The following is a 26,176-nucleotide window of genomic DNA, read 5'->3' on the forward strand; positions in this document are numbered from 1 at the left end:
CTGAAAAGTGTGATTTTTGAAACACTTTGGAATTCTTCTTCCCGGTATGGATTTCGCATTGATCTCAATGTTGAGAATCAAATTATTTTGAAACTTGGATGACGAGGAAGAGAAATAAAAACAATCTTGTACGATCGTTTTTTCATAATTTTATAGAAAAAAATCGTCACGCAGTAAATTTTTGCTGATTATTTTCAGGCGTATTACGGTAGAAAATAAAAACAAAAAATGAATGACGGTGCAGCATCATTTAGAATAAAAAACGTAACACTTGAGGTCAAAAATAGTGCACTTGTAATTGAATTAGAAATTCTATACTTGATTAGAGCTTGTGAAAACGCGTGTAAGAATTTATTTTACGTTTATAAACTGTCTAAAATATGTTACTTTTGAAGAATAAAAATGAAAAATATATTGATTCTATATTTTCAGTTAAAACGCGGTCTATCATCGAGAAAATCAAACGTTCCATCTTCGTTTTCATTTAATAATAAAACGAATAAAAACCAATAGACAATAATATTGAAAATCGTTGAAAATCACATCTACTTGTCATGTTTTTAGTTTTTAAAAAACTCTTCAGCGCCAAATCTCTGTTCAGACAAATTCTAGCAGTCGTAGTCTCGTTCCTGTATTTAAATAGCACGTGGTGATGTTTACAAGGGAGGGGGGAGGATACAATACCAAAGACAAATAGCGCCTAAAATATAAACTTATTATCCAAGTGGATAATAAACAAAAACATCGTTGACATACCGAGGAAGGGTGCAGCGTAGAAAATCGTTGTAAAATTATAATAACCCACGTGATATGACGTGTGTACAACGATTTGATGAAATTTCGGGAACGAAGCTCGCGAAAATAGCTCGGACATTTATATAAACCGCACCTATCTAAAATAACTTGCACTATATGTATATAATATATGTGCACGTGCCACGTAATAACTTCTATAATACGTTCATTTTCATTTATAACTCAACTCGTGTCAAGTGTAACAATTCCTCAACGCTTAATTAGTAACAAATTACAACGGTAAATTACAATTAGAATTGAAATATGATATAGATTAAAAGTGTGATCTGTATCATTAAAAAAATTGCCGTTTTCTTTTTCCCACAATTATGATTTAGTAATTGAAAAGAATTGCGATAATAATTACAACTAAATGCTATACTAATTGAATACAAATTATAATTATTATTATTACGTTTTAGTTTTTCTGTAATTAAATATTAGAATGATATCTAATCAGTAAATAAAATAGTATCATGTAATTTCTACATTTTGTTAATCTAGAATTTTACGCAACCTGTTCGATAAATGTTCAACCATAAATATTTTTATTCTACTTTTACTCGTTGCTGAGAAAAAAAAAAAAAAAAAAAAAGTCAATATAGAATAAAACATTCACGAAATCTATCGAAACTGTCATTATTTTTCATGTTCTATTTTTTTCTTCCAATTTCTCGCCAATCTACAAGCAAAAAAAAAAAAAAAAAAAAAAAAAATATTACGCTCGCGCTAAACGAGTAACAAATAATACTTTCCAAACATATGTAAAAATAACAAAGATATCTCAACAACATTTAGTTATAGACGATGGACAGAAGGATGACAGTAAAAATAGCAAAATAGTAAAATGTGTGACAACATAAAAAAAAAAAGTAATGCGTAGATTGAAAAAACTTGCTTTATGTATATATATATATATATAGTACTGTTCAATTACTTAATACCGATTTGACGAATGTTCATCAAAAACCAAGGCAGCTAATTTCCATTAAAATTTCATCAATTTAAAAAAAAAAAATTCTAACGGACCGTGCGCAATTGACAATATCGGACTACATCTACACGTGAAAACGAGGTCGTAATTTGTATGATAGCGTTCATAACGATGACCGTGAAGCGAGTGGTTTGACGCGGTCAAATAACGTCTAAAATTAACCATCATTCCGAGGATTGAACGACCAACTCCATTTAAGTATACAGAGTGGATATTAAACGGGCGTATTTCCAGCAGCTGTATAACTTCCAAGAGTCTCCGTGAAGCCAGCCTTGATGTGGCTAATAACCACGTGCCGAATATATTTACAGATCAACGCTGTATAAAAAGTTGTCCCAACAACAGCGAAGCAGGAGAACTGACCTTAGAATTAGTCGTCAACGGGTTTAGCCAAAGTTTCAATTAGGGTCAAAGGACCTGTGAATCTGAGTGTGTAAATTGAGTTAAACTGGTCCAAAGAGTTGATTGAAACCAGCGCAAAATAACCGCCATTTTATGCTCGGTGCAATCTATCCAAGGTCGAAAGGATGGTCAAGCTGTGATTCGGTTGCGTCAAAGAGCTAAATAAATGATTCCCCGATCGTAATTAATGTTTGGTCTGATCGATTTTTCCACTATAATATATATCAATTTGACGTATGATGAACGATAATTAAACCGGTGAAATTTATGCTATTATAATGAACTGGCACTGAAGATGGAAATATAAACTCGGTCCCGGATGAAATCGGAGGAAATTTCAAGTGTTTAATGTTAAGGGGATGCCACATAGTCAGCCTTTACCGACTGAGTAAAATGTCCCTTATTTTAACTATTATCGGAAATTGCATTGATGCGTATACTTAAGAAAAAAAATCATAGCTCCAGAAGTTTCATTCATTAGTATATTTTATAGGAATTCTCCACATTAAGTCAAGACATCGTGAAAGCAAGCAAGAAAGGCAAAAAATAGAGAAAAATAAAAAAAAATAAAAATATTCTTTGAAGAACGTGATAAGTTTAAGTTTAATTTAATATTTCAGACAGTTTCCTTCTTTACCATCCGACTCGGCTGATAATTCCAACATGAGTTAACCTGTCAGGAAGTCGCATGTGTATGAACTGATTATGAGTCACGCTCACTTCCCAACCTTTCCTTGTTAATTCCGCTGATTTCAAACAGTGTTTCGTAACGGCCAAGTTATTTTTGATACTTGTAATACGTAATACAACATAGTGCGTATTACAGATCCCTGGATAAATCCGGAAGATGAAACTTCATGAAGTTTTCATTTTATCCGGATCCATCTTTTTCAGAGACGTGTAATAAAAACTGCGTAAAATTATTCTCATCGACAAAAAGCCAAGAATTTGTATACCCAGGTGGAATATCTATAGCAAAACTGTAAATAACGAGGCTGATAAAGAGATACGGTGAAAGTTGAAAAAGAAGAACGTGTGAACAGTGTTACGATATTAATTATCACTGATGCGCTACGCGGTTCTGCCTTCTAAGTAACTGTAAACCTGAAGGACTGTAATACACTGGGTGTCTACTGCAAATGAAGAATTTAAATTTCAGCACTATTCGATGACATGTTATGTAGGTAAAACAGAAATGTCGTAATTTTCAATAAAAAAAAAAATATATCATATCAACTTTTCCAGGGTGAATAAAAATTTTCCAGCCCTTGATTAGGAATTTTTGTTTCCCCTTTGCAATTGTTGATATACTAAATATAGTAAGTAGGGAATTCAGTCACGCACTATCCAGTCGATAACTAGTCGATAACTGATACCCTGTTTAACCGTCATTACCGACAGGGAAGATTATTGAATTTGGAGATAAAATGACTCATAAAAAAACACCTAAAGTAGTTCTGACAAAGAAAACGTTGATCAAAGCGCTCGGTTTTTCCTCTTTACGTATTCGTAGAATTATTATTATTTATGTACATCTATACAAGGAAAAACTTCAAACTTAACTCCGAGGTTGAACACATACGAGTTACTTTATCTCGAATCGGAGAGATTCATAATATGAAGTGAGAATATGTATTAAATTATAGTATAAAAATAGGACAACCATTTTTATCCCTGATCCTGTACAATACTGACCGAATCTCTTGTCTTTTCTTCATCAGGCTGTTGACAATTTGCTCAAATAAAATTTGATTTTTTTCCACAAAACTTAGCTAATGTTGAATTATTTTCTAACCAAGAGCTCCGGAATTAGTGTATACCTTCAATACATAAATTTGGTTTAAAAAACAGGTAATATCGCTTAATTTCAAATAAATGATTAGAAATGGAATAATACGATTTCCGAAAGTTAGTTTGGCTGAATTTACAGAGCCTAAAGTTTGAGAGCAATTGATTAAAATAGAAGAAAAAAAAAAAGTACCTGCGTTTGTCCCTGTTGTTCATCATAATTCCCGGACTTTTCCCGTTTTTCCCAACCTGTCGCCCCCTGTTCATGGTTTTTGGATAGAGGCCAAAGGCCTTGAGAAACTCGTGTGAGAATTCAGAATAGACAAAGTGAGCGTCGATTATACCCGTCAGGGATATGGGTCAGTTGGGATTTACAGGAACGGACAAATATAAACATTGGACCTATATAAATTTTAAACTCGGAAGTGAAACGAGCACGTTTTTGCATTAACATTATATACTCGCGAGAGTTTCGGGCCTGCACTGCATACCCATAAGTAATTAGAATCTCGTTTTAGACACTGATTAGTCATGTTTAATAATAACATTCACTTCAATGCGGAATAACAAGAGAGTACTTCCGGTGCATTGCTGCAGGTGTTGTTGCATAGCTCCGCTTTCACGCACTGTTAATTACCGGAGCGTATAATATAATAAACCCGTGTGAAGAATTATTGTGAAATCTATATGCTGCACCCTGGAATCTCAACGTATTACATAATTTCATACGTTTATTTAAATGCATATATGAATGCGACAAGATTGAAGTTCAATCGCGTAATTGATAAATTTTATTGGATTTAATTTTGACGAAGCGACGGTCCTTTTTGAAAATGACTTCAACTCGTTGATGGATAATCAGGCAAAGACGAATAATTAACCATCTGCGGCACGAAGACACCATTTTTGAATCGGTTGTTCAAAATTAATATCCAATTTTCGAGAGATCGTTGTTATTTTTTCTGCATAATTGGACTCCTATAATGTCGGTGTTATTTTTTTTAAATGTGTTGTATTGTAGTGTTGAAAATGCATGTCTTGACGTAATAAATGTATAGTTGGATGAAGGTTATGGGGACTAGAAAAGTGGAACTCGGTAGTCTTGGGTTTTCGGAGTCATTTTTTGAATCAGCGACCTCGATAAACCTCATATATCCAGTTCCAAGGAATTTGACTGCGAAGGAAAATGTATGTTTGAAAGGGTTGAACGTAACCACTATACGTTTCGAAAAATCTTCTTTCGTGAAGAGTTAGGAAACCAAAGAATAAACTGTGACAAATTTGAGGAAACTTTGAGCACCGTGCTTGTAAAAATCAATGGTCACACGACCTCAATTCCAAACTAGTTATTCCCGAAACGTTTCTTTAATGAACAAAAAGAAATGTTGAAGACATATTCGAATACCTTACCTTGGCACCCATGAGGCGAGAGCAACGTAGAGTACCGGCATCTTCACACCGCGAAACTTTTATATATGTAGTATAGTTATAGGTATCACAGAGTCTCTCTTCAAGTTGTTACGGGTGGTAAAAGGTCATGAATACAGTTTAAAATAAACAACTGCAGGAGAATGCCTAAGCCCGGTTCTCTTCACTCACGTGTTATTTAAATCAAATCACTACACACAGCGAGCAGCTTACAACCAGCCTCTTCACTCATACGAGCTTTGAAGAAGATATATTGAACTCGTTCAGTTATTTTTCATATTACTCCTAAAATGAAGTTACGATGACTTTATATCGAGAAAAAAAGAAATTATGAACGATGAAAAATATATTCTCAGTTTTTCAAGAGATTGAAATTATTTGGGTTCTTCATTTTCGGCCGAGTTTTTAATACTTGGTCACATGGATGTCGAGAGGCTTGTAACCTCCACACGTTTAAAATTAGACGTTTGTTACTTCTATTTAAATATAGTTTTAAAAAAATTCCTTGTGGAGTATAGACCTTGGATAATGCGACTGTGTAAATTAAAACTTTAAAGCCAAGCTTCCAAGTCGTTTTAAAATCATCTAAATACGAATCTGACCGTTATTTTCATGTTATCAAAAAAGTGATTAAAATTCGAGGAATATTTTTGACAAAAGTATATAACCAAAAGCACTCACGACGCAAACGCTAATATGGCGGAACGGATGTTCTCGAAAGCCAAGAAGCCTGCCGCTAGTCGAACCAGTTTCAAGTTCTGGTTCTTCTATTCCAGTGCAACAACTGGTTCAACGGAGTGTGTTACAAGTAACGGTAGAGAAAAATACAAGGATATTCATAAAATTCAATGAAAAGGCGCGTCAAGAGTACAAAGGTATAATAGAATGTCGAAAATATTCTCCATCTATTATCCGCCAAGTTAAGAATCCAACACAATTCCCGTGAGCACCCGGAAGTGACATGAGTTAAACGGAGCTCTCATATCCGTCATTACAACTCCATCATCATCATCGGCACGATGCACGAAGGTCTCGAACACAACAACAGAGTGACTGATCGTGATTGAATGATAGCGAATACAAGCCTTATACTGACTAAAAAAGCATAAACAGCCGTAAAAATATGCCCGATGCCGATCTATGTGATAATTCTCATTCGATCGCAAAAAACTTACAAATAAATTGTAAATAAATTCGCACGAAGAGTTTTCTATTATTAAATTCTTGCACAACGGAATCGTAAAATTGGCATGTTATCTAGGTAGTGATGGTAAAAAGTTGGCAAGATCGATTTACGACGCGCGATTAAACCAATGACAGACGATCGATCTAACCCTTTGAGTCATAGCGGTGAATATATTCTTATCATCTATTTTATATCCGTTTTTTGGATACTCAGAAAACTTTTCGACACATATTTCTTTGCGGTTTTTTCCTATTTCGTACAGTATACTAATAGATTGTCAATCCTAGACAGTAATTATTGCGATGCAATGTAAAATTATTATTTTTAGAAACAAATTGATGGAAATAAATATTTAATATTGAACAAATAATTCATTTCTGAGAAAGTTACTCCTCTACACGTATGTACATGGTTAACAAAAATTTAAACTTTTTGGTGCTATTGATTACGAATTTGAAATCGGATTTAAAAAATTCAAGGTAGCTGGATCGAATATGGCGCAGAAAAATTTGAAATTCGATCGAAGGATCGGAGGAAAAACCTTGTCCAGAGGTTTTCCCAGGTCGCTGATTAGGTTTTGAAAATTCGGTACGAATAATCCAATCAGTGACTCCAAAAACCCCTGCATAAAGTTTATTGAACATGTTCGATCGAATTAGAAATTTTCGTTCACCGTATTGGATCCACCATCTTGAATTTCGGAATTCTAATTACAGATTCGTAACCAGCGACCCGAGATACCACGGAATACTATTTTGTTGAAAAAGTTGCCTCATTGTTAGCACAATAATGTGCGACTCAAAAAGGGTTAATGAATATTTCATTATTGATATCAAAAAGAGAAAATAAATAAATAAATAAAAAGCACGCAAGACACGATTTATGAAACATGAAGTGATCAATGATCATCAAAAATCGACAGTGAAGCAGAACATATCTGCGAAAGCAAAGAAAACGAAAAATAATAACAAAAAAAAAAAAAAAAAAAAAATCTAGGTGTAATAGACGGTAAGTTTTGCAGTCCAAATGAATAAATTTCACGTATTATAAGTGAAACTTGTTCGATTTATGTCCCTACATTATTAAGCGAGAGAAAATTGATGGAGTACCGAATGTAGGTCTGTAGGTCTTTTCTCAAGTGCAGCCGAGTGTCGAGTGGCTCCGTTGGTTCGGTATATACGGATAACGAGTTGTTTATTACCATAGAGCCTAAGTGAGAGTAAGTAGGTATGATTCTCAATGTGCGCCGTAGTTTACTGAAGAATCGAATCTTCACTGCAGGAGAGAAATGACTAGGAAAGCTTTTTATCGCTGTATGCTAGAGGAAAGTGACGAGTATGTGGAAAAAAACAAGAAGAAGGGGAAAAAATGGTGAATAAATAAAAAGTAAAAATTTCATGTTGATCGAAATTAGTATGATAGATTTGAAAATAATTGAAAGCGACATTATTGTTAAGTCTGCGTCAAAGAGAGAATTGTTACAACGTTGTACAATAATAATAATAAAATAAAGGAGGAGTTTAAATTTCGAGAAGATAAATTGCGTCCTCTGCAAAAGACAATTTCATATTGACAATTCGTTTGACAAAACGTCATACAATTATTTGCTACAATTTATCGTCATATCACACGACACGACAATACCGATCACACGGGACAAACAAGACAATTGACCGATATTATACAGAAGAGTGCATAAAGCAATTGAATGAAATCATCGTGTTGTTTAAAAAGCGTCATGTATCGCAGATGCGGTGTTATCTACACTTTACTAGACACACAATACGTACACAATTGTAACATGAAATGAATAAATAGATTTCACGATCATGAGAATCAGTAGGTATACGTGGGCGTAAATAAGTCAAGGCGATAGGTATATAATATATTATTTCAGGATGATAGAAGTGAGGTTGATATCCGTGACTAATTATTGTAACAATGGGTTGAAAACTAAAAATTTGTTAAGCAAAAACTTTATAATTATCTGAAATTCGATGTGAATATTATGCGAAGAAAACTCTTGTTCGAAATCAATCGAAAATTTGCAAAATATTTGATTTTTTTTTTTAACGAATCGTAATAGATCAAAAAAAAATTGCGAGCCACTGCTATGTATCGATAATATATCTATATTCTATATAATATATGTATATATATATATATTGTACGATAAGTAAGGCAATCGCGAATATAATACACAATGAGAGAGATGTAACGAGATATTATATAGAATTGTGTATTATAGCCGGTGGCTATTTGCGCGTAATAAATTCTGACCAAATATGGGCGATCGTGGCGTTATGATGGCGAAATCGACCTTGCCAACTTAATTGCTTCGGCTCTTGTATATCGCTAGGATTTTAGGACTAATCCGATACATGCTATCAAGGAAAAGGAAGTCGGCATAAAGCGGACGCAAAACGCTTCGCGAATCGTTACAATGATACAGCTGTATTTAGCTACTATAATCGGTGCAAAGAAAGACGCGATTAAAAAGTATGAAAAAATTTTTGCGTCTGGGTGACGCAAAAAAACCGATCATTTTTTTTTTTTTTTTTTTTTGAGTCTCGTGTGACTAACTGTTAGTTTTTGATGTTTCAAGGGCCCAATCCAAAGAACAGCTCAAAAAAAAATTTTAAGAGGTCGCTCCAAAATTTTTTAAAATGTCAAAAATCGCCAAAAAATTAAATTAAAAAAATTATATTTTCAATATTTTGTTTGATTTTTAATTCATGTCGTGGTGTATTGTTATCGATTCTTTCTTACTAAATATAAGAAAAAAAATTAATGAAATTTTAATATGAATATTAAAAGGTCGCTCGAAAAGATCTAAAGAAATGCACTAAAAAATTGAACAAAAATTATGAGCGACCTTTCAAAATTCAAATTTTGAACTGAAATTTTCGGAAACTTATTTTTTTTTTTTGTCTATAAAATTATACCGTAACGAAAAAAAAATCGATTTTTGACGATTTCGGACGTTTTAAAAAATGTGGAGCGACCTCTTAAATTATTTTTTTTTCAACTGTCCTTTGGAATCGGCTCTTAAAACATCAAAAACTAACATTTTGTCACACGAGACTCAAAAAAAAAAAAAAAAATAGTCGGTTTTTTTGCACCACCCTAATATATACATATATATGAATAAAAACGTGAGTAATAAAGGAATGGAAAAGAAAAAAATAAATCTGTGTGTGCAAAATCGTTTTGCGATATTATAAAGTAAGGAAGAAACGCTTTTCAGGTGTTTAATTAACATTCAAAAGCTTTGAAATTAATGAGACTCAATTAAAATTCACCTGCAAGAAGGTACGTATATATGAATAATCTAATATTCCGTGCTGGGATATTTAAGGCACGTTAATGACGCGATTCGCACAACCGGCGCCTTTTGAGTCGATGGGGTTTTGCACTTTCTTTTTTCTTTTTCTTTTTTCGCGACCGGTGAAGAGACGATACGAAACGACGATATGTTTCGTTTACGAAACAATGGACGTCGCGCACTTCCGCTTCGATAATGTCGCGCTAGTAATTTAGTAACTGCAGCAGTAAATCATCGAAGAGATGCATTCTCGAAACAACTGATAGTTGATTAAGATACTTTTTAGATGAATGCAGTTTATTTATTTAAATCCAAGAATTATTATTTCGTTTTAACTCGAGTATTTTTTCATTTATTTTTTTTTTGTTACTGCCATCAAATAATTGTAATAAATTCACGCAGAAAATGATTCGAAATTCATTAAAAGAATTAACTTTGGACAATGTTTTGAACCATGTGTATAAACTCATGCCATAACCTAGTGGATTAATTGTTTGAAAAAAGGAAAGAGAAAATTTTTCATCATTCATTTACTGGACGTTATATGAAATTTCGATAATTTCAAAACAATGAAAATCTTTACTTATTTCTTGCCAATTTTTTGAGAATATATTACAGATATACACGTGAAAATAAAGTATATTTATTATACGTCAGTTGCCATTATAAACGATTATCAATAACGCTATTTAAAATTGACTTTTACTGAATTTGTTTCGAAGAAGAAATGAAAGAAATACAATGAATATATTTCTTTAAATATGGAATTCAAAATCTAATTTTCGAGTGCAATGAATTGTTCAACGCTGTCAATTTACTGCATAAATATCGAATCAACATTGTTAATTATAAAATCCATCTCACCGATGTCAGGGTAACGTAAGGATATATTACAACGCACACGCAAATATATATCCTATAACTAGTCAAAATCTATCCCGATTTAAAAAACCGTTCAAAAATTTAATCAAAAACTTTGAACAGAAACAAATTAAATGAATTTGAAAAAAATTTGAGAACATCAATAGTTTAGTTTTTAAATTTCTACCGCAAAGAAGAAGAAGAATATAAGAAAAAACAAACATACAAACAACACTTTAGCAAGGATTTTAAAAGATGTTTGTTCGTCGGTATATTATAAGAATATGCAAAAAAAAAAAAAAATTGCACACTTTATCGCACTTCAGTGAGACACTCGATTTGCAGAGATAATTATCGTTAAAACAACAAAGATCACTCAATCACATTTTTGTATCTTTTAATATAGCACGATTTAGACTACAAGAGTGGAAATGAATTGTAAATTTTATCGCGTTTTCGTTATTCTCCGCAGAACGTTCAAAGCCGTGCTATCATCGCGAAAGAAAGAAAATAAAGGGAAAAAAAAACAAAAAAAAAAAAAATCATTTATCATCGAAAGGAAAGACAACTTAGTTCGTCGGTTTACGTCTCACTCTCTGACCACTTGACGAACGTCTAAAGCACAGACTGACTTTCCCGAAGGCTTTATGAAACGGACAGCATCGTCGTCGCTCTGGTTGGTTATGCCCACCGTGGCACAGCAGCAGCAGAACCACGACGACATACGTACGCATGAATCTATCCATGTACCAACGCATCTCTACGTGTGTATGTATCAATGAATACATTCTCGCGATATACGGACAAACAAAAGTGGAGAGAAGTGGAAGGCGAGCCTTGGACTCGGCATTGGCCGGACGAACCGGAGCGGTTCTCTCGTCGTTCATTTCTTCTTATTTTCCTTCGACTGCACCGATCTTCGTTATCTCGTTTAATTCGATACATTTAACAATAAGATCGTCAATTTTTCGTACTATTGATTTTCTTGCGATCGATGCTAAATTTCCGTGATAATCGAGCAATATTTTAAAAATTTTTTTTTATTTTGATCAAGAATAACGCACATATTGCAATTTCGTTTTACCTTTTTTCAACAGTAAATGTATATATATATATATATGCGGAAATTACTATATTAATAAATCTCAATCGACATGGTGCATTGATAAGAAAGACAGTAAATAAATAATTAAATAAATATGAGCAATCATTACGAAAGAGGATGAAAACCTTAAAAGGTTGTAGTCAGTCACGGTTGCCTTATGCAGATATAATATCTGTATATATAAATACTGTTAATGTTGAAACGAGGATCGCATGCAAGCTCCGAGAATAATTTCAATATAGCGTACATGTTTTCAATTAATTATTATACCGTCTTGTGAAGCTGATGAGTGTATGGATGCATAAGTATTGCCAACTTGAAGCTATACGTATACACGTAATACGCAATGTAATGGTTATACCTTTTGGCAAAAAATATCGTTTCAAATATATTTTGCGCAATAATACTTAAATGATTTCTGCCAGCCAATTTCAATGAAACAAAACCCCTATTTCTACAGCATGAACATTAACTTTGTGTTATCAATAATTTATATGTAAAGTAACATTCATTGATCCTGAATATTTTTCAGTCAATCATTGTTTTCAGTAATAAAAATAAGGTTGGATGAATAGTTTTGAATTAGATTATTCAGGAAACTACGTGAAATGTGCTTTATGTACGATCAATGCGAATTAAATTTGCGAAACGTTTAAAAGTGAGATTTCATTAGTTTCACAACACTTTTATACCGTTGCAATATCGAATTACCGATGCGTAACAATAACTGCGTTGAATTTATACAAAAAGTTTCAACTATTCTATGAAAACTGTATTAACGTACCGTTTAGACGTGAAATGAGGGCACATTTTGTCACAATACCATTTCACCATTTCGATAAAATGTTTTAGTAAAAACTAGCGGTAAACACGTAACTTCACTCTCCTTTTTCATGCACAATATATTCAATCATAAGCTTTAACGCGACGAACGGTTGATCAGCTACTGAAGTAACTCAACGTCGTGAAGTCAAGAAATAACCAAGATTAAACGTAATTGTACCGAGAACATGACTATGTAGCAAGAACGTCGGCGACGGTTGTTTACGATAAGAGACGTTGACGCATCATAATTATTTCCCGTAATCTGTCCGCTTCTTATCTGCAAAAGAAGTCTGCCCTCCTTCCAAATACATAACGGGTACTATAGACGCCAGAACTTTATCAAGTTTCCAACACCTGCAATACAGGTTTAGTATTCGCTGTAGTTATAAGAATTCAATCTTCGCTGCAGGCTGGCAAAAAATATGCCAGAGATGTTGTTGAATCGTTTCGAGGCAATACGTATTCAAAATGAATACAGTGTCTGCATGCTTCGTCGAACTGTCCTAGTCAGTACTGAAGACAAAAGAAAAATAAAGATTGAAGAGAAATAGCAAACTGAAAATAAAATTCAATAAAAACCAAAGTCTGTCTCAACGATAAAATGAAGATTCATGTGGATGTAAAGGAAACCGCCGATCTATTCGATGCAAAATCAAATGAAGATAAATTGTTATATCTTACGTATGAAAATTGTGTGAAACTGTTTTAGATTAAATTACAGGAAAAGAAAACTGTCCAAGCTTTCGGGGTAATCTTTGTGCAGTCATTATTGGTCGGATGTAAATCTAGTCCGCGGCTCTTGGAACTACCGATTTGGAATGGATCGATCAGTAAACATGGTATCGGCCATGTGGACACCCGACTGAAAACTATTTCTTGTTGAGACCAAATACAAAGTAAATTGTAATCCGATGTCATTATGAAATGAGAACAAAAAATGATATGAAATGAAATACGAAGAACCAAGAAGAATCATTAAATAGTAATAAAGAGCTTGCGCGTCGCGTCGCATCGCATCAAATCATATCAAGCAGCTGTAATGTGACCGACGTTGTGTACACATGAATTTAGTATTCGGTTAACGGTGTGGAATTCAAACCGATGCGTGTAGATGAAGTTCACCTTTCTGTCCACTGTGTGAGTATAACTTTTTAATCTGTTGAAAAGATGTTGCTGTATAAAGTTATTGTTATCGATCGATAACTAAAATAGTCATGAGTTTTGGTGAAAAAGAATAAAAAGAGAAAAGGACCGATTCCAGCTAATTTTTATGATACGAATTGACTTTGATTCATAAGACGTTCACTCGATGGAAGGAAAAATAGAAAACGAAAAAAAAAAAACAGTAGAAAAGCTGTAAATTTGAACCACGAAAGTCTAGTTACAAAAAATGTCAGACGGCTGAAACGATTCTAATACTTTTGTTTGTCATTTTTTATTCTGACACACTTTTTACACCAGATCATAAGAGCAAGATTAGATTCTAAGTTAGCGCTGATTGTGTAACTATGTTTAAAATATTATTGAACAGTTGCTGAGAGTGTCAAAGTTGAAATACGAAATGGTAACCAAATGCTGAACTTTCTATCCTTATTTAATGTTAACTTTTCTTGTAAATAAATTAGTACATCGACTTAATGAATTACACGTGTGTTCACGATTTGGCAAAAATCATTAGCCCTTTGCGCCTTGTGCTAGATCCAACATGGAGGTATATGGACAGGTTGGAATGCACAAGTAATGAAAGTTGTAAACTTTCGTGATAATGCTTAACTGAACATTTCTCTACGTATTAATCATACAATCGATCTTTGATATACAGCTGACATGCATGATTTACTGCTGGATGAAACAAAAAAATAAATAAACTGTCAGGTCGGATTTGCACCATCTAATTGAAGAGACTGTTGTTTTCTGTATTTTTATATTTTGTCAATAATCAAACCAGCAGCTCAACGATCGAACGCTACTTTTCTATGTGTTGAAATCTAGTGAAATTGACATCACAAGAAAAGATGTAATTTTTATCTCCCTCTTTATCCGGATAATTTATCAAGACAGATAAAAATTACAGTAATAGTCAGATACTGTTACGCAAAAGAAAAAAAATATAACAGAAATACAAAACAGCCGTACAAGTACAGAGAAAAAGAATGGCAAAAATTTGTCAGGTTTAATAAAGCTTCGCTTTGAAAAACAATCACTGTCAAAGGCAACGTAAAAAAAAGACCACGCTTGGTTCACGGCTCCTTAAAAATTGATTCATACTATCAGACGAGCTACAAACAGCACATCTGTCCGGTTGAAACGCGACGCTACATTACAGAGATCAACATAATGCCAAAAATATATTCAGAACCGAAACCGTTAATGACCAAAATTGACGACAAGAGCAATGCTTTTTATAGAAGAGTAACGTATAAATTTTAAAACAGCTATTCCAGTAACCGTATTCGCAATTATATGCTTCAAACCGGCTGTGTATAGTCCGACTGACGTGCATGATGCTAATGATTTTCATGCTAGATGGTACGCATTGACCTTAACTTCACCGCTTTGTGAAATTAAAATCAAATTGCTTCGTCGATACCTGTGAAAAGTGCAACAATTGTGTAGTGAATACTTTAAGACGCAGTTAGAGTTTCTTTGTCAAACTTCTTTGGCAAAAACCAGCTCTCTTCAAAGTATAAGATGTTTAGTTTCAACCCCCTGAAATTCGTGGGTGAAAATTTATGGTCAAATTTACTCACCTGTAAGTTCCCTTGCTGTGAGGGCTGTCATAATTATCAATTCGTCTGCGCTTGTGTTCGTACTGAGGAGAGACCGCTGAGCGCGAACAGGTCCTCGAGGTGCTACGAGAACGGTGGCGCCTTCTGTTGCGTGGCATCTGAATGGTACAAATGTATCGATTAGTACATCTCTTTGTTTCAATCGAAAATTCTTCGTAGATGAAAAATTATATTTGCTTGTAAAATAATTAAGTCATGTTAAATTTTTAAGTATGAACAATTTGTCGCTAGAAAATTGAGGACAGCGATGTGTTAAATGTGTGCAAAAATTTGTGCAAAGTTTCAGCGGTTAGTGTTTAATTTACACCAGTTTGTAAATTACAGTCAAATCTTAAATCAAGGTCTGTCGTATCACTTTTAGACATGCGAAACACCCACGACCACTTCAAGTCTCATTACTTCTTACGTTATATAAGTAAAAACTCTTGATACAATTCTAACATTATCTCACAGATTTTGCGTTTGATGAGAAATGTTTTCTGTATTGTAAAATCAGATTATTTCGAAAGTATCATATCTGTACACCTAAGAGTTTGAAAGACATGTTAAGCCTATTTCAATTGTTCGGTAAGCTCAGATAAATCGCTGAGCAAAGCAAGGAGAATTGACAAACGTTTTTTCAATCAATTCTGATACTCAACGCAGAAGTTTTCAGAGACTTGATCGCATCAAACTTGAATAACAACTGACTGTGGAAAAATTGTATAATTTGGGAAGATGAGATAAATAACGTGACTCGAGATAAGACTGAGTATATTGAGTAAACTTTGTGAAGAGCTAGTTTATACTTTAATGACTATATTAAATTCCAATCAAGCGACGAAAGTCTATTCAATCCGTGTGTCGAAACAAGAAGATTTGAAAGATGCAGGCGAGCAACTCGTCCAGACAAGTGTAAATTAGCACGATGTGTTCTGTTGGGATGATGTTTCGTTCAACTAAAAATTAAACAAACAGATAAAAATAACACGACATACACTTGATTAAACATTTAACTATACGGAGTGATAAACTACATGCACGGATCCGTGCAAAATCGATGTTAATGAAAAACCCCAACCTTGAATGAGACACAATCCATGTCCGACATTCGATTCAACGAAGAGAGTTCGCTATGGGTGCTATCGTTTGAAATATTTGCTAAAATAAAAACGACGGCGGTGGTAAAACGTGACGTGCTATCGAGGCTTATGCTGTGTACTACCCTGTGTACCATACGCTGTGTGCGAGAACTTTCAACACGGCCATCTTGGAGGCTAAAAGTCTCTTGAACGCAACGAGAGACGCACGCGCGTTAAGTTTAACGTGTCAGTTTGGGTGGTATTCGAGGATCTTAACAAGCAGACGGGAAAAAAGCAGCGTTTACTTACGGCTAATATATAAAACTCGCTCAAATGGTTCCAAATATAATCAAAAATACTGGAGAACCAGGACCGTGAAGACGTGCGACGTACAAGACTGTTGTATGACAACGACGAGGACATCGGATCGATCAGATGGCGTCCGATTGGCTGAGCTCGCAAGGCCGAGCCTCGAAGCGTCGCGTGTCGCGCAGCTGCGTCACCAGCGCGGGCTATTCAAATCAGTTCAATTTTCCAGGGCCCAAAAAGGCGCCTGCCGCAAGTTTCGCCAAAGGGATTTTTTACCCTCGAAACGTACGTAAGGGAAAAACGTTCGATAGTTATTTGTCAGTGAAGAAGAAATTAGAAGAACGTTCGAAGGTATGGATTTCTGACAAATTGTTACCAACTTCAGGGCACGGCCTACGTGCAACCGAGTGCATCGACTCGGAGCTGATCCGTGGGAATGCAGCTGCGTGTTTAGTGTACTCGGAAGTTTGAAATGCAACGACATTTTAGCGTATTGATTCGCAATACAGTCGAACCTCGCTAACTCGAATCTCAGGGGCAGAGCTAATTTCTTCGAGTAAGAGAGGTTTCGTCTTATCGGAGTTTTCGAGTTATGGAGGGTTACCAAAACAATATTCGACTTATAGAGGCTCATGAAAATTCGCCAAATATATATCGTGGAGATATGTATTCTTTATTTTAGGACGTACATACTTAAAGATTTAAGTTTACGTTTGGAAGTCATTTCGAGACCGTACTGTGATCCGAAAACACTCGTCCATGTGACTAACAAGCATTAGCTCATGGGATGCAGGTTGTGACATGTGTTCTTTACGTCAGTGCGTAAAGAGCTTCGAGCTTTAGAGGTCAGGGTATTGGAACTTCGAGTATCTTTAAACTGGAGTCACAGAGGCAACATAATGGACTTTGATGCGTTCAGAAAACTTCGAATTATTCTCTGTTTTTTCTTCGAAGTGTAGAGGTTTTTGCAAGGGAACTGACTAAATCTCCGACATATAGAGGTTTTCAAATTATAGAGGTTCGAGTTAGCGAGGTTCGACTGTATGAGCTATAGAAAATTTCGAAGCTTCATTTGATTGGGGCTGAGTTCGTAAACCGTTAGAGAAGTCATACTAATGACCGAATAATGACTGTAGTATCTTCGCATTTATCGGCACGTATATAGTCGCCTATAAATATTTTATGAGAAGAACGCGGTAAATTGGCACAAAATTCGAAAGTTAGTCGAATAGCAGAATCGCGATCGAATTGTGATAAAATCATCCGATGGTCCGATAAATCATATGTGTCATTTGCCAGCTTTTTTCAAGTACTAAACGACTTTTTCTAATACTTCGTTCGCGGTAACTAACAAATAGAACAGATGACACAAAATTCAAGGATGCATCTTTGATCAAATCTCAGACCACAAGATCCATAAATTCTTCTGCTCAACGCTTTGTTTCATACTATTCGGTATACCTATGACTATTTAATTAGCGAAGAAATCCATCGCGTGCAGTTCGACGTTGTTAAAGTGAGTGGGGTAGGAGTAAAATAATCTAGAGGTAAAAAATCCAGCGACGACTCGCGCCCTTGCTTGTGACCTAACCATGAAATGAAGTAACTCGTGACAAGCGACTATAAGTAACTTTGTTGACTCAAGTAGTCGTAGAAGGGGAGCGTAAACCTCGCGTTCAACGAACCCCGCCTATAAGTGCGTGCACACCTGGTCAAGATACACAACACACTACATTCCATATATGTACGCATTTTTATTTCGTTTCATAAGCAGTTCGGAGCTTCTTATGTAACGCGCGACTTAAGGCGATGTTATAGCTAGCGATACCCTCGCAGGAATGCCATCGACACGAGGAGCAATTTGTTCAATTAACCCCCCCCCCCCCCCCCCCTCAATTCATACGCCGGTTACCTGGCGGGGAGCCATACAAACACATTGCACAAATGACCCAGAGACGTAGGTCGGCATCATCGCGACGAAAACCAAAAGTTGCGTAAGGGTGCGTGTGTCGGGGCGTTGGACACACACACTTTGCACACTATTTACACACATATTCATACACGAAAATAGGAAATAGAAAACAGGGTAGCGTGCTGACGGGACGACTCGATATCTGGAGATATTTTGGATAACAATACCTGGTTGGAAGCTTTCCAGTAACTCATTACGTGGCCAAGACCCCTGAATAGCGTTTGCCACACTTTGTAAAACATCACAGTCCTCGCCGACAGCGTAAATTTATCATTTAATTAAAATATATTGACACACAGCACTCGCAATGGTCGTGTCGTCGTCTCCTGCCTGCGAACCTCTAAAGACACATGGACATGTGCCGGGCGCTTCCCGCGCGATAACCAAACGAACTCTCTCTCGCCTCTCGCTCTTCTTCACTCTCCTTGGTCTGCCTACCACGATGCTACTCGCTAGCGGTTGGCGCTACTTCTTACCTCGGGTTGTGAGCGAACGGTCTACGTATCTTGCGTAGTACTATACGAGTACTACGCAATTGTGTTTCCGTGTTATGTGGTACGGTGGCGCCACCCGACCGATCTCGGTACTTACTAATGCGATCGGCCGAACTTTTTCCATAGATATAGTAAGAGATAGAGTGGATGCGATGAGGAGGTTTGCATGAGTGGAAATATGGAGAATAAACGAGTCTAATCTTCGTACCTTCGATCCAGCATCAAAAATCCGTACAATAAGGCTTCAGACTAGACAGAGACGGATTATTTGCCAAAAATTTATAATTAGTTTGTGAGGTTATGTTTATCCTCAACATCTACTTATTTTTCTAATAAAGATGCACGGTTAAAAATCATTATATTTTTCCTATATTTACTAAGTGATATGCGAACAGTTTCATTTCCTACCCTCTATCTGAATTTCGAGTTACTCTAACGGCATAGAGATAATAATACCAGATAGAGTGGACAAGTGAGTGGTATGGCTGGCTACCGGCTCACCGATAAATAGAGAACGAAAAATCGAAATATATATTGGGATCAAAACTGGAACGAGTTACCTTTCTAAGCAAATATGTGCCAATCACTAGCAACGCATGCGTGGCAGGATAAGACTCATTCTAAATTTGTAAAATAGCTTTTTTCGATGTTTTCTTACAATCATGTTGCTAATTATGACTTGTAATTGTACAAAGCATAGAGATGTATGAATTTTTATCCTCTTTCCGTACCCATCCGTTTGTAAATTATTTGAAAAACTGCACTTCATAAGAGTAATTTTCATCGCCGCTGTATAAAGAAGTAATGTCACATTGCCTTAAACCGTTCCCAAGTATTCCAACGACATGCCATACAGGAAACAAGCCTTAAATGTACAGATTTTCTCGTTACAGAAAACAGATCGCTCTCCATAAGAGTGGCGAAAATATTTTCACAGTAACTTGCTGACTGTCTCTACAAGACAATTTCGCACAGTTGAAGCTGTTGTAAAATTAGATTTTCCTGTTCTGAATTCCTTATATTTCTTTTCGGATGCAACGTAGATTTTTTCAGCTTCTTATCATAGCTTTTCAAAATATTATTGCATTGAGAAAATTTAATACCAACGAAGAGGAAAAACATCTTTCGTCATTTTCAAGCGTTAGTTATTCTTTGTGGGCAAAGGAAAACAAAGATAAATTTTTCCCGGAATATTCGAGATTTTTTCAAAACTTGTAAAAATCCGATATGATTAGTTAATGCCGAATTCGTACTAGTTTTGTTTTAAACAAAAATTTATAAACTGAAAAGTTGAAAATTCAAAGGTTACTTGGTTAGAACAGATGTTACATATTTACGTAAAGTACGAAATTGAAATTGATAACGTTAACATAATGAAACATCTTCGGAAATCCCCGCTATTCAGCAACTTGATAATTTTCATAAATGCGGTAAGCCGTGAATGAGGCCATGTTAAAGCAAAAAAAAAAAATCATCTTACAGCCGCAACTTTTGTCAACTAATCGAGAAGAAATAAAGTGGCGCCTCTTATCTAGTTTTCATTACGCTAACGTTACGATCTTGAACTCCGTGTATGTTTATAATGGACAAACTTTGAAGTATAAAAGTATATCATTATTAAGTACATAACACGGTACGACTATTACGAAGTATTGCATTATTTAGTTACAGGATGTGATCAGATCGTCCAACTTCCGCAAGAACTTTCATCGATGATTCAATCGTCCAGATAATTACCAAATGGAAATAATAATGATAATCAAACGACGAATTTCAATTACTATATAAGAATACTACGAGCTTGCAGTGTAGTTAATCCAATGCTGTGCAGATACAAAATATTATGCAACCATGACAATAAAAAAAATCTGTATGATATACCGATAAATACGAGCATCTTTTTTAAGTCCTACAGCCTTATGAAGGGTGATAATGAAGTCGTGTTTATCTGATTGTGAATTAGACTAAGAACTTGTGTGAAAGCAGATCTCGTATGCTCAGCGAAGGAAGGGATCAAAATGGAGTTAAAATGGTATAATTGGTTGAGTTAATTAAATAAAGAAACAATTTGCAGCCTGCTACATTTGTGATGATGAAAATTAAAAATGTACAGCGTATTTTAAGGTCACGCAGCAGTCCTACCTTTACTGACCGAGCAAACTCGACCTTTTTCTTCTTATATTAAATAAACGAATGAACGGAAAGAATTCAAACTTCGACGGTGCATAGTTTTTTCGTAGTAGAATTCAGGAAAGTTACTCATATTCCGAAAATCGATAAAGAAATGTGTGGTTTTTGACACATGTTACTATTCCCACATTTCCTGCGTTTCAGGGACTAAAAATTGCCTAATTGAGATAGTTTCCGCAATTGCAGAAAGAATGAGGAGTAAAATGAGCCATGGTGAGATATTTTTCGGGATATAAGTAACTTTCCTGAATTTCACTAAGAAAGAGCGATGCACCGCCGAAGTTTGAATCCTTTTCGTTCATTTGTTTATTTAATATAGGAAGAAAAGAGAAAAACGGTGAGTTTGCACGGTTGGTAAGGGTAGGACTGTTACATGACCTTTATAGCTAAATATTAAACATCGTTATTAGTAGTAAATAAAACAGTTGGACAAAGCAGAATATATAGCAATTGTACCTCAATCTCTGAGGCCAACTTGATTAATTTTGGCTGCTGTTGAGAGAATCGCTTAGCCGCTGACGCAAAAGATATTAATGATCGCCAACCAACGGCTATCCATGACTCCCTGTGAAACCACTGCAACAAATGAGAAATTCTTTTTTCAATACTGAGAGGCTCTCCTCCGTTCGCATCGGCCCTTATAACGTTACTTAAAAACTGAACGCCACATTGGTTTTGAAGGTGAATATTTTTTTCGAAACTAATTATAAAACGAATCAAAGTAGCCTACCAAACTTGTTAAACTAGAGTCATAGTGTACCGTAAAAAGTATTAATGATATTACATTATCTTATCAGAAGGTTAAAAATTCCGAGACATGATGCTCGCCGAATGCCATGTACAATAACGTACATAGAGATATAATTCCAACATCACGAAAGTTGATTTAGATATTTTTAGTTTTACTTCTTTGATTTAATGCTTCTCTGGCGATAACGAATCAGTGGGTACAAGGCATTCCGTTGTAAGCTTGGCGATTCGAGTTGATCATGAATTCCGAGACTCGGACCGATGAATTTCCTCTATTACAGGATATTGAATACGATTGAATTGTATCGTAGAAGTGTCTGATAAAATGATAAATGAAGATAATCGCTAATTGCAGGTTTAAACTCAGTTTCACACAGTGGATATCGACTAGATCGACGCCAGGGAAATATTCGCGACTCAACCTGATCACTTGAGCTATTATTGACTCGGTAGACGCACAGCGTCATCGTTTTTCTTGGGTGGATGCTTAATTTTCCGATCTGCCATTCGCCGCGCGATTAGATGACAGAAATAATTTTCTAAAATTTCTGACGATATTGTGAATGCTCAGGAGGATTACTCTAGGATTGGACGTATTTTTTTATTTTCACCGAAAGAACGCGACAATCGCAGGTATATAAATGCTACATCGATGCTATTTGTGACCGAAATGAGAATTGAAATAAAACCGTTGTACCCTGCAAGTGTCTCAAAAATTTATTCAAAAGTATATTATTGCCATCATGGTGGCTGGCATTGTTCACTGGCTAAAGTTTGTAGGTTACTTGAAAATAAAAATAAATGACAATTATTGAAGTGGGCTACGATAAGCTTTCAGTAAAATAGATTGAGAACGTCATTCATGTATTACATGAATGTAATTTCAAGAATAAATTAAACAAAATTGTGATTTTAAACTAGTTTAGTCCGTTTCTAAAAACTATTCCCAAAGCAAATTTTATTTAATTTCCATGCATTTTGTTAATACTCGTAGTTATTTATATAATAATAGAGAATCCGGTATCGCAGTTACAAAACTGTGGGTTTCTCACGCCTCTGTAACAGTAAGGCGTTAAACATAGATTTTAGTATAATCCATCCCAATTTTTTAATTATTGTTAGAAATCAACACACAAAATTAAAATGATCGTCAGAGATTACTGTGCAACGTGAATAATGAGTATAGTATTATTGTAAACAATCATGCCAAACTTCATCAAGTTTTAAGGTTTTTGAATGCTCCTACACACCCTGATTACGAAAAGTTCTGTAAAAAAAAATAACAAAATGACACTCAAATTTAGTTAGCAACGTGTTTTCTTATTCTATCGACTGCTGTTCACAGTTTTTATGGATAACCCAAAACTTGATCTTCTTTGTACAAAAATATTATAAAAGTTTAGACTGTAATGTTTATCGACGACGAGGCAATTCTGATGTTGAAGCTGGCATTTACGGTTCTTTATAAAACCCTGAAACTTTTTAGATTCGCAGAGTATAGTAATCAATTCTTCGATCACTTATACTGTTACTTTCAAGTTTTCAAATGTCTCCTCGTTAAAGTATATGTATACTATATACCGATAAAGTACAGGAATTGATGTTACGTTTAATAACTGTTTCCATGATTCTGAAATGGTAAGAACAACAAGTCGTTCTCATCTTAGGAGTGAGAAACGGACAACTGATTTACACAGCAAGAACGCAAATACAGCTGCAGTTCAAGGCTTCTAATCCAACGCCATACGGAATGAATATGGTATGAGGTTTGAGCCAAATACCAATGTTGCTTCGTATCGTCTATGCGAACAATTTTGTTCCAGTGTGTGCACACAATGCTTTACATAAAGGATTAATTGAAAAACACATGTCTATAATATGGCATAAGTTAAATTATACTTAAGTTAAATATTTGACGCTAATTATTGATTTAATAGAATCGTTAATTATATGGTGTATATAGTGAAAGCAATGGGTTGAACAAATCTTACAAAGCTGAAAATTTTATCAGTTTTCACTGATTGTTTTCTCCATTCATCTAGAAATGGTTGACCGCGATATAACCTGCTCACGCTATCGTTTCTCAGTAAATCCTGTACGCATTTCCGGCACGTATTTCTTTTAATAACAAACCGCGATTCAGAATAGGACCACGAACAAAAACCCCGACCGAGATTATTCTGTAACTTACCGGAAGTCTACTTCATTGCTCAACAATTAATGAGGAAAGTCGAGGTTCAGGTAGCTACAAAAAAGTAAGGTCTTATTGCACACATCCTACAACTGACAATTCGACCGTTTGATTAAAATTGTCAAGTGATTCATTCATTAATCATTAATCATTAATCATTAAAACTTATCGAAGTATGATTTGGTTGCTAAACAAGTTTTCTTTTGAATTTTTGCTACGACATAAGATCGGAACAGGTTTAATTTCTCTATGAACTGTTTCGTGTACAATTGGCAAAATTTTTTGGAACATGTATAACTTAAAACTTCTAATATTCTATGTAAATCTTAACGAATCGAATCCAATCTCCCAATTAATCAATGATAGACAAATTTTTTCTCCGTCAAATCAACATTCCTCAGTCTTGACTGCAATTTTTACAGTCTATTCAGAATCGTATCAAAAACAAGTTTCATCGGTCGAGTGTGCACAGCCGGAAACCAAACAAGAAAATCTATGGATTTCATATTCTGAATAAATTTCCCTGCAGACGTTTTCGCCACAGTTTGAGCTCGCTGATCGAGGATAAAAGTTTCTCGTGCAGTATTTGCAAGCTTGGACGTTGATGAAACGTTTATCGGCGGTAAAAGTTTATCCGAAGCGTTTTACGCCTTCCTCTGGTACCCAGATCACGTGGAGCAGCGACAAACAAAAGCCAAACGGCCCGGCAAGCTATCGACGGGTTTTCGGGACCTGTTCGGGTCACGTGTTACCCGCGTCACGTGACGCATACTGGAATTGAAGTTGCGCTACAGCGAGCGAGTGGCGCATAAGGTCAGGCGCACGAACACGCTTTTTCAACGTTCTACGCGCATCACGCCTGTTGTATACGAGGATATCCATAAGCGTACGATGCGATAGAATTAGGTTTGCACTATAGAAGCGTTTGGATGAGTCTATCCGAAGAACGAGTGTATATAGCGAGAGAAATTATCGAGCGTATGTGCGCACGGAATGTGTGAAGTATAACGTGTTATACGTATGCATGTATTATACTATTAAATTATAAACAGAGCAAGAACCCAAACCTGGGCATGCGATAAAGATAGAAGAGATGACGCATGCTAATTAGATTACATAATATACCTTAGCGAGAGGATGAATACTCGGTAAGCAATTACGCCGTGAGTGGAAAAGAGAGGCTCTTCGAGCGGTGGAAGTACAAGTTGTATAACAGCGGATGATGATAGCTGCCCGATTCATCCCTCGGGGTAATTGATATGATCTAGGAGTACGAGCGTCGGAACAACAAGTAAAACTCGATCATTTTATAGATCTCGAGGAATTGTTATGCATATGGAGGCGCGACGTATGGATGGATATGATCGACACTTTCTCCTCTCGCGAAAAGCTCCGCAAGCTTCTGTACTTTGACAGAACTCCTGGACGACAGCAGCAGCATTCGGGGTACCCCGGGGTCGGCCAGGAACTGTTTGTTAACTGTCACGACTGGCACGATGAGGAAGGGATTTCGATACACCAGAGAATCTCTCTCTCGGCCCCGCCGCGCTTCCCACAAGCTTGGATCGCAAATGCGCCGAGGACGCCAATGTAAGGCGCAGGCGCCCAAATCCGTCGTTTCACCTCGCTTCCGCGATCCAACATTGTCTATGGTGTCTTAATCCCGCCGATTCATCGCCACGAGTTCGTGCTTTACCCGCGCTTTCGATTT

General features: G+C 35.6%; 1 protein-coding gene across 7 annotated transcripts in view; it reads right to left on the minus strand.

Moving 5' to 3' along the window:
• Positions 1–25,722, minus strand: part of LOC124406899 (serine/threonine-protein kinase Doa) — a 47,203-nt gene extending 21,481 nt beyond the window's left edge. The window contains exons 1-3 of one of the 7 annotated variants that reach the window (XM_046882577.1): positions 25,591–25,722; positions 21,981–22,100; positions 15,460–15,596 (exon numbers count right to left, since the gene is read on the minus strand). In XM_046882577.1, coding sequence (XP_046738533.1) covers positions 15,460–15,596; positions 21,981–22,100; positions 25,591–25,707 — 374 coding nt within the window. In that variant the 5' untranslated portion in view covers positions 25,708–25,722. Of the gene's footprint in view, positions 1–5,389; positions 5,548–12,668; positions 12,734–15,459; positions 15,597–16,558; positions 16,595–16,868; positions 16,994–19,007; positions 19,134–21,980; positions 22,101–25,590 lie in introns of those variants that run through there. The other 6 variants (XM_046882592.1, XM_046882608.1, XM_046882599.1 and 3 more) reach the window with 6 other exon arrangements.
• Between the last annotated feature and the right edge of the window lie 454 nt (positions 25,723–26,176).

This window comes from Diprion similis, chromosome 1 (assembly GCF_021155765.1).
Source record: "Diprion similis isolate iyDipSimi1 chromosome 1, iyDipSimi1.1, whole genome shotgun sequence".
In the NCBI taxonomy this organism is placed as follows: domain Eukaryota; kingdom Metazoa; phylum Arthropoda; class Insecta; order Hymenoptera; family Diprionidae; genus Diprion; species Diprion similis.